Source organism: Neomonachus schauinslandi, chromosome 6, assembly GCF_002201575.2.
Source record: "Neomonachus schauinslandi chromosome 6, ASM220157v2, whole genome shotgun sequence".
In the NCBI taxonomy this organism is placed as follows: domain Eukaryota; kingdom Metazoa; phylum Chordata; class Mammalia; order Carnivora; family Phocidae; genus Neomonachus; species Neomonachus schauinslandi.
This window is the reverse complement of record NC_058408.1, coordinates 39,078,683-39,093,444: the sequence shown is the minus strand read 5'-3', so window position 1 is coordinate 39,093,444 and position 14,762 is coordinate 39,078,683. Positions and strand designations below refer to the sequence as shown.

The 14,762-nt window shown below is 43.7% G+C and overlaps 1 protein-coding gene across 1 annotated transcript in view; it reads right to left on the bottom strand.

Annotated features, from left to right (window-relative positions):
* Positions 1–14,762, bottom strand: part of SMYD2 (SET and MYND domain containing 2) — a 52,124-nt gene that overhangs the window by 24,520 nt on the left and 12,842 nt on the right. Inside the window, exon 2 of the mRNA XM_021682558.1 lies at positions 5,669–5,732. Within this exon, the coding sequence (XP_021538233.1) occupies positions 5,669–5,732 (64 nt within the window). The remainder of the gene's footprint in view (positions 1–5,668; positions 5,733–14,762) is intronic.

The window sequence follows — 14,762 nt, the reverse complement described above, 5'->3', positions numbered from 1 at the left end:
GGAAGTAGTAGTCTTGGACGTGAAGTAGTCTGTGACTGTCCGGAGACACGTATGTGACACAGATCCACACAGCCATGAAATCAGAGCGCAATAAATTCACTGAAGTGTGTAATCACGGATGTGTCATCAAGGGAAATGTCCCCAAATAAGTTGTCACCTTCTTCGGGAAGGTGGTGAGAGATGTGGATGAAGGGAGGAATGACAGAGATGCACCCCCACGGCACTGCTCTGTTTTAATTCTTTAAAAAACAAAAAAAAGGTGGGAGGGAGGCTATCATGTGGCAGGAGCGTCAGTTAGGTTCTGAGAGCATCAGGACGTGCCGTCTTCTGTCACAGGGATGGTCCACATACCGGAGAGAATCTGACAGTGGCAACTTGCCCTGGTTTTGACTAGAAAAACTTAAATAATCAGAATGGACAAAAAAGAAAAAAAAAAATTAGGCTATCCTGATGAATAGGAATGAATAGTATCAATGAATACTTTTTGTTTTATTTTGCTGTGCTTTAGTATTGGGGCGGTTTCTTCGTACACAGAGTGGTTTTGCAAACGCTTATGCTTTTTAAAACATTTTTGTCAGTTTTTCTAAAACTTTTTCGAGTATTTTTCTTCAAAAGTCAAGCTATTTCTCCTGTCCTAATTGCAATCTTTTTACAATTTTATGTAAACGTGGATCCTATTTGTCCAGAAAAGTAACATACAAATAAACGGACAGGAAGGACTCAGACAGATACCAAAGTGCTAATAGTGATTTTCTTGGAAGGACAAGATTATGGATCCTCTTTCTGTTCTCATATCAGACTACACTTTCTGATTTTTCTAAAATGAGCATAGATTATTTGTGCAATGAAATTAAATAATTAAATCTATGTAAAAGGAAGATACAGAAATTTCTGTACCCTTTTTAAACTTCAAAGTCATTTTCAGCCAATGTAGTAACTGCTCTGCATGATTTTCCTGTTTGTGCACAGACAAAAATGCTTCAAGATGAATAAAGAGTTGTAAAATTGTCTCATGGTGAATGCTGGTGCACCCTGGAAGAAATGACTGACTGTTATTTCGTCCAGTTTTCTGCTGAGCGAAAGATAATGCTGTCTGCCTGGACAAGGAGATCGGGTTTTTATTGCGAAGTCCCCTTTCCTAACTCTTGCACCTGGCATTTCTCTTGCTATAACGGAGCTTTCAAAACAGAGGTAGTCTATGTGGACAAATGCATGGGACTTCCTGAAATGTGGAACAGTAAGAAAACCTCATGCGATTTCTGCTGCCACTACCATTTCATCAAGGGGAAGAGTGCAAAAGGAGTCAGGTGCACACTGACCAACTCACACGAAGGTGACTGAGGCTGCTGAGCCCCCATCACAAGGATATGTGCTTTGTTTTATGTTCCCCTGCAAGAGCCATGGGATGGGCTTATTCATTCATCCACATGTTTTCCCACCGGTGATGTGAAACATTTAGAGAAAAGAGTGATCAAGTTCAAGATGCTTCCTAGGTTTGGGTTAAGGAACCAAAGTGAATTTAACCAGGATTGAACCTACGACTCTGGCCCCATTCACTAAATCACCCATAACAAGAAGGTCAGATGAGCATTTCTTAGGCATCTTCTACACTTCAGTTACTCTCGCGTCAATGACGAATGTCACACATTTTCTCACGTCCTTAGTCACAAGCTCCTCACACATGCTTTTTTATCCCCATCAGGGCACGCCCCTTACTTTCAAAAACACACTCACAACCCCACCTCCGTTTACGCATCACAAATAGTTTCTTCTCTATTTGTTAATGTTAAGAAATAATACCCTAGAAAGTTCTATTCTACAATGATTCCTCTATAAATTAACTTTGTAAAACTCTTCTCTTGAACAGGTCATGGTCCAATTTAATGAAGAAATCTACAGTGAGGAAATAATATCCTTAGCTTTCCAGGCATATTTATAAAAATAAATATAGTTCATTAAAACACACTGGTTACAAAATAAGCCTAACTAAAAAGGAACTTCTATTTCTTTTATGTTTCCTCCCATTATCCTTTCATGCATCATCAATTAAAATCTTTCCTCTGGCAGGATCACACGGAGTCAAGTGAATGAAGAGAAAAGTAAATGGGACAAGATATCACCAAATTGTATAAAATAAAGCGAAATCCTAAAGCACTGCAGTTACAGAGAGGGCTTGGGGAGAGTGCACATAGTGGCTGGGGTCTACTGAGATGCTGTACTCCCTGGGAAGAGGACACCCTTGGGGAGGAGTGTGTGCCTTAGCACTCTTGGGGAGATTTTTGGCAAAGACGACACCAGAAGGGCCTCTCCCCTTTCACGTCCACTGAAGGCCACTTCTCTTTGACATGTTCCCATAGCGGCCCCTCTTCCCGAGGGCCCTCAGGGACCCCCAAGCACAGTGCTGGAAAGTGGTGACAGCCTTCCGCCAGCAGTCTGTACAGCCTAGTCCCCACTTCTGCCACTGTGACCTTGGGCAGGTCACCCAATCATTAGTGGCCACTGTTTTCTTCTCTACTCATATGCTGGACCCGTTAACCTTCACTCTGACCCCCACCCCACCTCTGCTGTTTGATGCCCAGGCCTGCACCCCAGGTGGGCGGGGTCTATGTGGTCGTGGGGAGCAGCCGAGGGCCCTGGTGTCTTAGGTGGAGAATCACTCAGTCACCTGCCTCTTCCCATCGATGCCCTTGTTTTGTACAGCACAGCTCCCCCTTTGATCCCACCCAAGCACCCCCTTAGGAGGAACCCTGAACACACTTTTATCTGGAGCAAATGCCCCAGATTCCTCCCTAATGATCTTATGTATGAAGCTCTGGAACTACCATTTCTTTCTAGGCACTTTTATTAAACTCTTAGGACCATTCTATGTCATTACAATCCACTGCCCTGCTCTTACTTAGTTCTTCAGCACAAAAGCATGGCAAACCTCAATGGCCATTAACCTCTCCCTTCAACAAAAGGAGACAGGTGAAACGTACAGATGAAATCCAGTCTGTCACCTCTAGCAACAAGTGGTATCAGGAACCAGGTATCACTTGTCATCTAGGAGGGTACTTTGGCCACTAGATACTTCACAGAAGCATAGCAAAATTGAATTGCAGAAGTACTCTCCAGGGCTGATGGGGCCCTGGCCCAAACACTGGGTAACTAGCAGGGAAGACTCTCCATCATGAGGTTGGACATAGCAAGCTGCCTTGGCCGAAGGCCTTTGAACATGACTCAGCATCACAGAGCAGTACCCTCCACTCCGGGCTTCCCTGCTACCCAAGCAAGCTCATTAAGATTTGACTGCCTGTACAATCTGTCCACAGGAGGAGAATGTACAGACTGTCAAACTGCTTGTTGTAAAGTGATATGCAGGCATCCTGGTACATCCAGGCCGGCATATTTGGTTCGTGCGAACCCCCCTAGGGAGAGCGCCCCTCACTGTGTGCTCACAGATGAGCTTTCTGAGTCTGCAGCTTTGGGAAACTAGGTCCTGAAGGGCAGGGGACCCACATGGGCCACCTTGAAAACCCCACTGGACCACAATGGTTCATCAAAATAGTGTCATCCAGGGAGGCGTAATGGAAGAGTTAGCAGCATGACTGGAAGACCCAGAGATAACTTGGCATCTCACGCAGTCTGATACTTTCTATTAGTGCAGTGTTTACAGTTAATCAGAGCAGTTAAGACTCATTTTGCAACAAGCATGACTCACACAACAGTACACCATTAGTGTTCTCAGGTTTTTAGAATCCATCCATTCTCTTGGGGTAAAAGAAACAAAAACAAAAAACCCAAGTCCATCAAATCTAAAGTATGCTGTATACTTTATTCTTTGCACAGAGCTAAGCTTCGGTCCAGCCTAAATTACTGTCATAGTATTTCCCATATGTCCTCACACCTGTCCACAGCGTCATGATTATAGAGAGCTTTCATAGATCTCATAACACTAGGCCCCTACCATTTGTCAGGATAGGCACTATTGCCTTCATTCATGTGTGAAGAAACTGAGCTCAGAGAGGTCCTGTGGCTTGTCAAGTTCATGGAGATAGTAGATTGCAGAGTTAGGATCATCTTCTATTCCGTGTTACATTGTCTGAACTCTATGTGATATTCCTATCTTGCTTCTCTAAAGAACCAGAATGTAATGAGTTAATTTTTCTAGAAGTATTTAACTTAAATATAGAAAGAACTAACTTATCATTCCTGGAATCAAATTATGGAATTCCCAGGGCTCACTGATCTCCCCAGCACCAAAGCAATCCAACCACAGAATGTTCTATCCACAACTGGTAGGAGCAAAGTATGATCTCTCCTCCTCAAAAGAAGTCACACTCCCTGAAAACTCAGTGATAAGCCCCTTTATATTCTCACTGTCACACAGGCTGCCCATCTCTGGAAACCTGCGGTGGGAGACATAGGGGAGGGGGCTGTGCACAGGGTCTGCAGAGCCAAGGGAGATGTCCCCAGGCCAATGGCTCAGCCTGTGCTTCATTCCAGCAAGGGGCCCGTGTGACTGGAGCTCTATGGTCAGATGGGACATCAGGGCTCAGCAATCTCTCCCACTGATAAATAATAATGCTCTTTGGGGATTTTTCAGAGGCCAACTGCATAGGGAGAAGAGAAAGAAAACAATGAAGTAGTGACTAATCAGAAATAGACCAGGGAAGGTGGGGGGGGGGGGGAGTGTGGGAGGTAAATGACACCAAGCCTGGCAAGAACAATCACCAAATAAAGAAGTAAAGACTGTGGAGAAAATCCTGTCACTTAGAGCCACTGTTTAATAGCATCAGCATTTCCCAGGTTTCCATTAAAAAAAATAGGTTTCCATTTAAAAAATAAAAATAGACTAAGGAGGGTATACAGATGTCAAAGATCATATTCTCCCTAAATTCAAATTGTTAGAACATGGAATGCGTTTTCTGTGGAATACCTATGAACATTCTGTGAAACATTCAGAATCTAGCAGACAAGTATGGAAAACAACACTCCTAGTCCCTCAAAGAGCTACCAAGAGTTCCTCTAAACTCCTCCTTGAGCTTCCCACTCCCACGTTACAGGATTCCCTGGAGACTTACCCATCGAACCAGATGGCCCACGGTCTACATGCAGCCCACCTCCTGAGCCTGCCCAACCCTGGCTGCTTCCAAGGCACCAGCTCCAAGTACAGATTCGGAGCAGCCACCCCCGGGCTGTGCCAGGGGCTCACCGAAGTCTAGCTGGACTCAGACCGGGTTTGAACAGGCCAAGGGCGACATGAGGCCTACTTATGGGGATTTATAAAAATACAGACCTGTGAGGTGTAAAAATTAAAGTATTTTAAAGATACCATTTTAGCATTTTTCATTTGTCATCTCCACAGTGTTCCATCTGCTGCTGGTGGCCTTGGGGGCAAACTGTCAACCTTGGTAATATACCTGCCTGCACCCAACATGCCCTCCTCCAGTCTTTCCCCTTCTCCTGCACCTGCCTGTGGCCCCAGAGTGTCGCTGTCTATCCCTGGCTGCGTGTCAGTCCTGGGCCAGCACTCAGGGGTATCCAGCCACATCCGAGGCCCAAACTAAGCTTTCCAGGTCTGGCTGCAAAAGGGTGCTGGGAATGGCGTGACAAGGAAAGGAAGGACATCAGGGTCCCAGTCTTCAGCAGAAACAAGGCCCTCCCTACCAGTTGGCCCAGAACCTACCTGACACTCCACATTGCAGTAAAATGCCTGCTTGCATCTTCCACATTTGGACAATCCTTCTTTCCTTAAAAACAGAAAGGGCACTGTAGTGGCGAGAGGCACAGAAACGTGAAGCTGCACATTTTATCATGCAATAATAAAAGCCATCTGGTCGGGAAGCAGAGCCAAGATTCACCTTACCTTACTCTCCCACTGATAAAGTGGCATTTTCCCAAAGGAGAATTTTGACCAGATTCAGTCCTTGAGTAGGAGTAAGTTAGTCAAACAGTACATACACCAATGTTTCCCGACCCTGACAGTGGGAAGGGCACCTTCCAAATTGACGAGCGGTGTGCTCTATGACTCATGAGCCTGGCCTGGGACACCAGAGCTTCCACATCACCTGTGGTAGTCTGGGGCAAGTCAAAGGCTCTTAGGTCCTGATTTTCTCACGTACTAAAGAGGGTCAGAGATAAACAAAACCATCTTAGAGGTCTGACCTCATACAGACAGAGGATTGGAGGCCACCTGCACTGGTAAAAATGCAGTGTGAGTGACAACCTTTATTATTTAGAAATGCAAGTAAGGCAGAAGATGGAACAGCATAGGTCAATAATTACCATGCTGCCCAGAATGCCAAGTTTAAAAATAATGCAACCCAGGGGTGCCTGCGTGGCTCAGTCGGTTGAGGTCATGATCTCAGGGTTCTATGATTGAGCCCCGCATCAGGCTCTGCACTTAGCGTGGAGTCTGCTTACGATTTTCTCTCTCCCTCTCCCTCTGCCCCTCCCCCCACTCAAAATACATATGTGTGTGTGTGTGTGTATATATATATATATGTATGTATGCATATGTATAATGCAACTCAGCAAGCAGAGACATATTCTTGGATAAAACATTACTGGATGTCGGGGTACCTGGGTGGCTCAGTGGTTAAGTGTCTGCCTTCAGCTCAGGTCATGATCCCAGGGTCCTGGGATCGAGCCCCGCTTCGGGGTCCCTGATCAGCGAGAAGCCTGCTTCTCCCTCTCCCACTCTCCCTGCTTGTGTTCCCTCTCTCGCTGTCTTTCTCTCAAATAAATAAAATCTTAAAAAAAAAAAAAAAATTACTGGATGTGATCGGTATCCACACCACCTCGTCAGTGTACTGCACTGAGTGATTCTTCTGCCTCTTTGTAATGAGGTCAATACCCCCCTTCCTTGACATATTACCTCCCTGCTTCCCATAAAGGACAGGGACTCTGTTGTTTCCCAACTGTCAGGTGCTAGTGTGTTTGTCGTGTTTGATAAGTCAAAGCTTTTTCAAAAACTCTGAAGCCACTGAATTAAACCCCACCAGACAGAAGCCTTAAACACATTCTTTTTGAGGTGCAGAATAACGGAATAACTGCATGGTTCAATCAGAGCACGGGCTTCTGCCCACCGCCCTGAAGCCGGCCTTCCAACTTGAGGCAATGCCGACGCCTTGCCACGAGGGGCGCTGTCGCTGCTGCCAGGGTCTGTACTGCAGTGCAGGCCCCCCACCCCACCCCACCCCACCCCACCCCACGCCACCCCCCAGCTCACCCGAGGAGCTGCTATTCTAGAATACACAGGGAATCACACTGCAGAGTCCTCCTCTGCTCCTTGTCAGCGAGCGGCAGTCACCACACTACTCCCACGGAACCGAGACTGCTCCCAAAATGCTCCTGTTGGAGCTAAACAGACTGCCTTGCAGTTTTCATGACAGCACTTGGATTCCAAGAAGCAGACTGGAGAATGTGTGGGAGAAAAACACATCTTGTGGTTGAGGCATAAATAAATATCCCGAGTTTGCACATCTCAATAGTTTAAAAAGGAACTCACTGATTTGGCGGACTGGATTCTCTAGCCTAAAATACCTCCCCTCAGCCCCCTGCCCCAGCCCCGAACCAAGGTGCACCTGAAGGGATGCTGACTCTGACTTTGCATTTTGCAATGAAAGAGAAACGAGACGGATGGTCCCTGTTCTGTTGCATTTTATAATGAGGAAGAAAGGACAGAAGAGACTGTATAGAAACAACTGTGAAGTGACTTGTAAGCAAGTGCTAAGTGATAGAGACCTTATAGAATGCCAAGGGGACGGAAAGTAAAGAGGGGCCAAGCCAGGGATAGAACTTTAGAATTCTTTCCAAAAAGAGGTGCGTGTGGAAATGGATAATGGATGGGTAGATGCTACCTCATAAAAATGTCCATCTGAAGCAGTCGTTCATTAATGTTTGTTTTTGCAGGGGGAGAGGTCACAGAAGCTCTTTGAGAATTTGATTGAAGCTATTAATTCTCCCAACAACCCACCTTCTCCCCAACCCTCCAAAACAACAGAAAATTTTGTGAAATTTCAAGGGCTCTGAGCCACCTAAAGCCCATCCACGGACACTGAACAGCCTCTGAAACTAAAGTTAAGACCCCCTGATATAAAAGATGAGAAAATGATCACAAAAATATCCTTATTAGCCCGAGATCATACCAAAAAGCAAGGATTCGGTGGCCTGTCCTGCAGAGGCAAGCAATAAAGTTAATACGAAACCAAGGCTTATTTTTAGCCTCATGGTAACATCCCAAGGGAGAGAAAAGGCAAAATCGGGCTCTCGAGAGCCAGGGAAGAACTCTAGTGGGATTTCATCAAAGCCATAAATTGCCCAAAGGCCAGGCTTCATTCACCTTAGTCAGCTACCAAGTCCACAAGCCACAGACAACAAGAGACAGAAAGAAATAGCTAACTTTTAAGGGTTGGCAATTTGTTGCATAATTTCTAGAGTCTGTCCCAGTGGTTCTCAAATTGTGGTCTGGAGACTTCCGGAATCCTAGGAACCCTTCCCGGAAGTCAGTGGAGTCCAAACTACTTTCAAAGTAACACTGTTTTGACAACTGCACTGCAGCAGGTGTAAGGTGTAAAGGAGCCTTGGCATAAATCAAAGCAAATCAAGCTGTCCGCGCGTCCCTGTATTCTTGACTTCCACAGGCTCAGAGTTAAGGGGGGAGAAGGCCGATTTTACTTAAGAATGTCCCTGATGAGAATGCAAGCTGGTGCAGCCACTCTGGAAAACAGTATGGAGGTTCCTCAAAAAGTTGAAAATAGAGCTACCATACGATCAAGCAATTCTACTACTGGGTATTTACCCCAAAGATACAAAAGTAGGGATCTGAAAGGGTCCGTGCACCCCGATGTTTATAGCAGCAATGTCCACAATAGCCAAACTATGGAAAGAGCCAAGATGTCCATCGACAGATGACATAGAAGATGTGGTATATATATACAATGGAATATTATGCAGCCATCAAAAGGAATGAGATCTTGCCATTTGCAACGACGTGGATGGAACTGGAGGGTATTATGCTGAGTGAAATTAGTCAAACAGAGAAAGACATGTATCATATGACCTCACTGATATGAGGAATTCTTAATCTCAGGAAACAAACTGAGGGTTGCTGGAGTGGGGGGTGGGAGGGATGGGGTGGCTGGGTGATATACCCTCCCCAGTGTCTATGCTCTGGTAAGCACTGTGAATTGTGCAAGACTATTGAATCTCAGATCTGTACCTCTGAAACAAATAATGCAATATATGTTAAGGAAAAAAAAAAAAAAGAAGATAGCAGGAGGGGAAGAATGAAGGGGGGGAAATCGGAGGGGTAGACGAACCATGAGAGACGATGGACTCTGAAAAACAAACTGAGGGTTCTAGAGGGGAGGGGGGGTGGGAGGATGGGTTAGTCTGGTGATGGGTATTGAGGAGGGCACGTTCTGCATGGAGCACTGGGTGTTATGCACAAACAATGAATCACGGAACACTACATCTAAAACTAATGATGTAATGTATGGGGATTAACATAATAAAAAAAATTAAAAAAAAAAAAAAAAAGAATGTCCCTGATGAAGCAGTAACAAATAGTAATTTTGTTCAGTCTCACGCTTGGGTATGTATCTCCTGACGTTCTGTGATAAGTTGGGAAGAACGCATCAAGTGTTTCTTCTGACCCTGAAGTGCGATGGCGGAAACCACCTGTGTGAGCACTGGAGTCCTAAAGTGAACCAGCCCCCCCCTTCCTCTTGGAATTCCGTTTTTACCTAAAAGAACTACGTTACACAAACGGTGGTTATTCAGGCTTGAGGATTTGGCAGATACATGATGGAAATGAATGTCACTTCAAGGAAAACAACTGAAAATGTGTGGCTAATGTTAAAATGTCGGCTTTCAAGCAAATATGAGAATTTTGGAAAATAAGCCTCTGCCCCTGTGAGCTTGACAATCTCTCATGTGATGAGATTGCCGGGGATATTAACAATTGTGGGGTTTTTTCCCCTATGGTTTGATGAGGTACATCGACTTTTAGAATGTCTATATAATTCAGTGAACCAATGTTTTTCAAATGACAGGTGCATGATACTTTAAAAATAATGCATGGCTAAAAAAGTCATTTGAAGTGCAAGATAGACCAAGGACTTTCAATGTAACAAAGCACACGAAGTTCACATCATGATACGGCTTCAGATTGCACATTAAAGGGCCTACCCTTTAAGACAAATTCATTTACCAAGTTTTAGTGAATCAAAATTTATTCACAATTAACTGAAAAAGGCTATTAAAATATGCCTGAAAACGTATCTATTTGAGACTGGATTTTCTCCACATATTTCAACCAAAACTACATACTACCACAGACTGAATTCAGAAGTGTATTTGAGAATCCAGCTGTCTTCTGGAAATCCAAACATTAAAGAGATTTGTAAAACTGTGGAACACCACCACTATTCTCACTAATTCTTTTGTTCTGTAAAATAGTTCTCAAAAAAAAAACAAAAACAAACCACATTATGCTAGCAGTAATAGCTGTTGTCATTTTAAACCAAATACTTTATAATTTTCTGTTTTAATTTCAAGTATGGTAAATATTCATAAACATAACCCATATGAACAAAAGCTCTTTGGAGTGCTCAATTTCTAAGAGTATAGAGGGATCCTTAAGACCAAAAAATATGAAAACTGATCTTAGTAAGTCCATCAGCCCTGTGAGAAAAACATTATTACTATTTTTCAAATGAACATATGAGGATCCAAAGGTGAAATATCTAACCCAACATGGTCATTCAGCAAGTAGGTAGCAGAATCAGAATTCACACATCGAGGTACAAATTTTGTCTTCATCACGCAAGAATATCCTTCCTTGAGTTATTGTGACAGTTATTCAGGAGGATCTACTACATGAAGCAGGAATCCTCTACGTGTTTGGATAACCGAATAGTAATAACAAAACATAAGGCATTCTTTACTCTCGTTGGCATAACTTCTCAGTTCCAACGAAACCCCATTCATGCCACTTTGCTTCTAATACCCAATGGGGAGAAGCCAGGATCATTTTTCAAAATGAGATTTCTGGAGGGAACACTCCCACAAAGTGGGTTTCTCAACCAACAGTGTGACACAGTAATTGGTTTCACTTAAAATGCACTGGAATGAAGTAAGGATTGTGTATTTGGTCTGTGCAAACAAAGTCCTTCCCTGTCACTCAGTACATCAAAGTGTTCCTCAGACAGGGCGAGTCCAAGCTGGAGCATGTCCACTGGGAACTGGGTGACAGAATATTATAGTTCTTACAAATTACCAAAAAGCTATGCCTGGCTCTGGGGCAGATTTGACTGTGTGTACGCTCATTTAAGCAACTGCCTGGTTATATGTGAATGTTCTTAACATACATCTCCCTGAGCCAAACTGCCTTCAGAGCAGAGAAGGAGAAAAGCTAAATCAGTTACTGATAGTGAAGAGCATACAAATCTACTTTGATCTACTTTAGTATGAGCAACCTCAGATGAGGTGGGGTGGTGGCAGGAGAGGAAGTTCTGTTTCCACTATCTAGATGCGTGCCTCAGTTCCTTCCATAGCTAGGGAGAGATGGTAAACTTTTCAAAGTAAGTCTAATGGTTGAAACTCAAATTAAAATTTGCTGAGCTGGTACCTACATTGTGTGCGGGTGTGTGTGTGTGAGGAAGGAGGACACAGAGATTTTGTGAGTGTTTGACTATTGCTGACCGAGACATTTAGCCAAAGAGAAACTTCATATGGGATATCCATTTTCACTGTAGGAACATACAAGGAAGGCGTTTAGAATAAACTCTGTTCCTACAGAAGACGCAGCCATAAATCTTTCATTTGCAATGTAACCTGACCTGAATTGTCCAGGAGGTTTGGGGGAAAGACTGCAAAACAAAGAAAACAAAATTCCTCTCAGAGAAAGACTAATAAGGGTCACTTGAAGGAATAAACTGAAATAACCCAAAAGGAATGGAACTCAAAGACAGTGAAGAGTGAATGCTACTAACCTCTCACGGTGTCTCAACGCATCTGGGCCTGGGGGAGGACCCAGCAACTCCTATTCGATTGGTCTGTGCTGGGATTTTTAAAAAGCTCTCCAGGAGATTCTAATCAGCTTCCAGAAGGCAGAACTACCAGCCCAGGCCTATGGTAATCCTTTCGGGCTGAGTGTTTCTTTGGGTGCAGAAGTTGCTGACTAGTGTTGAAGTAATTTCTCTGCAATGCAGATTGTTTGCAAGGTAACTCATCTTAAGAATGAGCGGCACATTCTGGATGTATTAGGTTGTTGAGCGACCTTGATGAATGTTAAGGTGAGAATAAAGTGGCTGACACTGTATTTTCTAACTATGGCAAGAAAGTATTTTAGAAGCCAGGTGCAAGCTTTAAAAAAGAGAGCTGAGGGCGCCTGGGTGGTTCAGTTGGTTAAGCGACTGCCTTCGGCTCAGGTCATGATCCTGGAGTCCCGGGATCGAGTCCCGCATCGGGCTCCCTGCTCGGCAGGGAGTCTGCTTCTCCCTCTGACCCTCCTCCCTCTCATGCTCTCTGTCTCTCATTCTCTCTGTCTCAAATAAATAAATAAAATCTTAAAAAAAAAAAAAAAGAGCTGAGGCTTTTTTTTCCCACCTCCTGATTTGGGCTTCACAACTTAAGGTGAATATGAGGAGTTACTTCACCTCTCTAGCTCAAATCCTTTCCTCCTTCTGGTGCTTGAGGTGCTATGTGATCTTGGGCAAAGTATTAATCCTCTCTGGACCCTTTCCTCCACTGTAAAGATGCAGTTCCTGCCTCATAGTTTTGTTATGAAAATTAAATGAGAAAATACAAGTGAAGTGTGCTATCACGCTTCTCATTAGCCTCCACTCTCTTTTTTTTTTAAGTGGTATCAACTACTGAACTGTTTTCAGTACGATCTCATTCAGACTCCTATTTGCAGACTTATGTTTCTAAAGTCTCTGTTTTATGGGCAAATATCTACCCTGCTGTGAACGGAAGGACTCTTTGAACTTAAACAATTCCATCCACAAAGGGAGGAGAGAAATGTTACAGGAAAGTGCAACTATTTGATTATCAGTGACTGGAACAGAACGCAGAAGACACGCTCCTGTCATTTTCTACTGAAGGAGACACATGCAGTGATTAATTTTCTTGCTTTTCAAATTTGGAAGCCATGAAGATCAACAAGTTAGAGATGTAATTAACAACTCCGGCTAGTTAATGCCTTGCCGCAGGTGCTGTTGGTCTAGATAAAAAGGATTTGATCCTGTAAGCTCCCCACTTTTCCGCTACTGAAATGAATGCTTAGTGGGTTTCACCATGAAAGAAAAGGAGCCTGGCATGGAGGGGGTTTGCAATAACAATTACTTTTAACTAACGGTGACAGAAGAAGTGACAAGTATGCTCTGTTGAACAGAGGCAGCCCCAGCCAAATGAAAAAGAGAAAAGGAAAAAAGCCCAGCGGCGCAATATAACTTCACCATGGGTTGAAATAAGACAATCAGAAACAAAGTTAGCCTCCCACCCAGCGAGAGTGGTTACACTAGCAAATTTTTATTTGAGAGAAATAAAAATTGGAGGAATTGTGGCGGAACCCTATTATAACCCTGGTCAGGGGACAAGGATAATACTAAGGCTATAGGTTTTTGTGTAATAGTGAAAGATGCTCCGCATATCACTTTAATCCACAATGTAACAGTGAAACGGACCCACGTGCAGCGGGGAGCTTCTTCCCAGAGCCGTGCTGAACCTTCCCCTTCGCATTGGGCTTTGTTCTGAGGCTTGTTAAAAGTTAGAGCCCGGGGCCTCTTGGGGAAGCAGGAGATATTTAGGGCAGTAAGGCAGCAACTAATAGGTTTTCCCAACTATTGGAACAGGAGCCATGATTTACAAGGAGGACGTCGGGCTTGGTGGTCAGGGCAAAAAAATGGTTGGCCTTGCTGTAAAATGTCACAGGGCAAGGAGGGGTGATGTAAGTCAAAGGGCAGTAATTTTCAGCGCTAAGTTCTGGGGCTCTACAGTGACTACAGTTAGTAATACAGCACTGTATACTTGAATGTTGCTGAGAGTAGATCCAAATGACACAAAAGTAAGTGTGCGAGGTGATATGTTAATTATCCTGACCTTAGTAATCACTCCACAATGTATATCGAATGGTCATGTTGTATACTTTAAATACATAGTTATATTTGTCAATTTTTCCTCAATAAAGCTAACAAAATCTTGTAAAACGACTCCACACATCACTGATTCATTAAAAGTCAGCTCAGCAATGAAAAAAAAAAGTGAGGACACTGATTTAGGATTTGTTGTAATGCAGGCTCTGGTGGAGATGAAATCTGTCTTAGAAAGAAAAAAAAGTTCATGAAGCTTATGGACAGAGGAGAGAAATATTCAGCCTAAGGTACAGTGAACATGAAATTACTCTGTAGCCGCTGGATGATGCCTACATGCCAACCTCACCTTGTAGGCCCCGTCAAATCCCCAACAGTTAAACCTGCCCAAAGAAGGCACGTATGGACTTGCAAAACTTAGCATTTCCATTTGGAAACATTTTCTATCTTAACTTCTGTGCGAGATCCGAATAACACTTACTTGCTACTTTTATCTTTTACCTCTCTGACGCCCACTGACTGGGAAGTCAAAAGGAAGGAAACAACTCAGGCTTTTCTTGTTCACTCGCTCTCTCATAAAGGAACTGATGGTAAATAACATGCACCGTTTCCTCCGGTGGCTCAATAAATGACAGATGTTATCGTTAGTTCCTTGTAATGAATACCAATAATATTAGATTC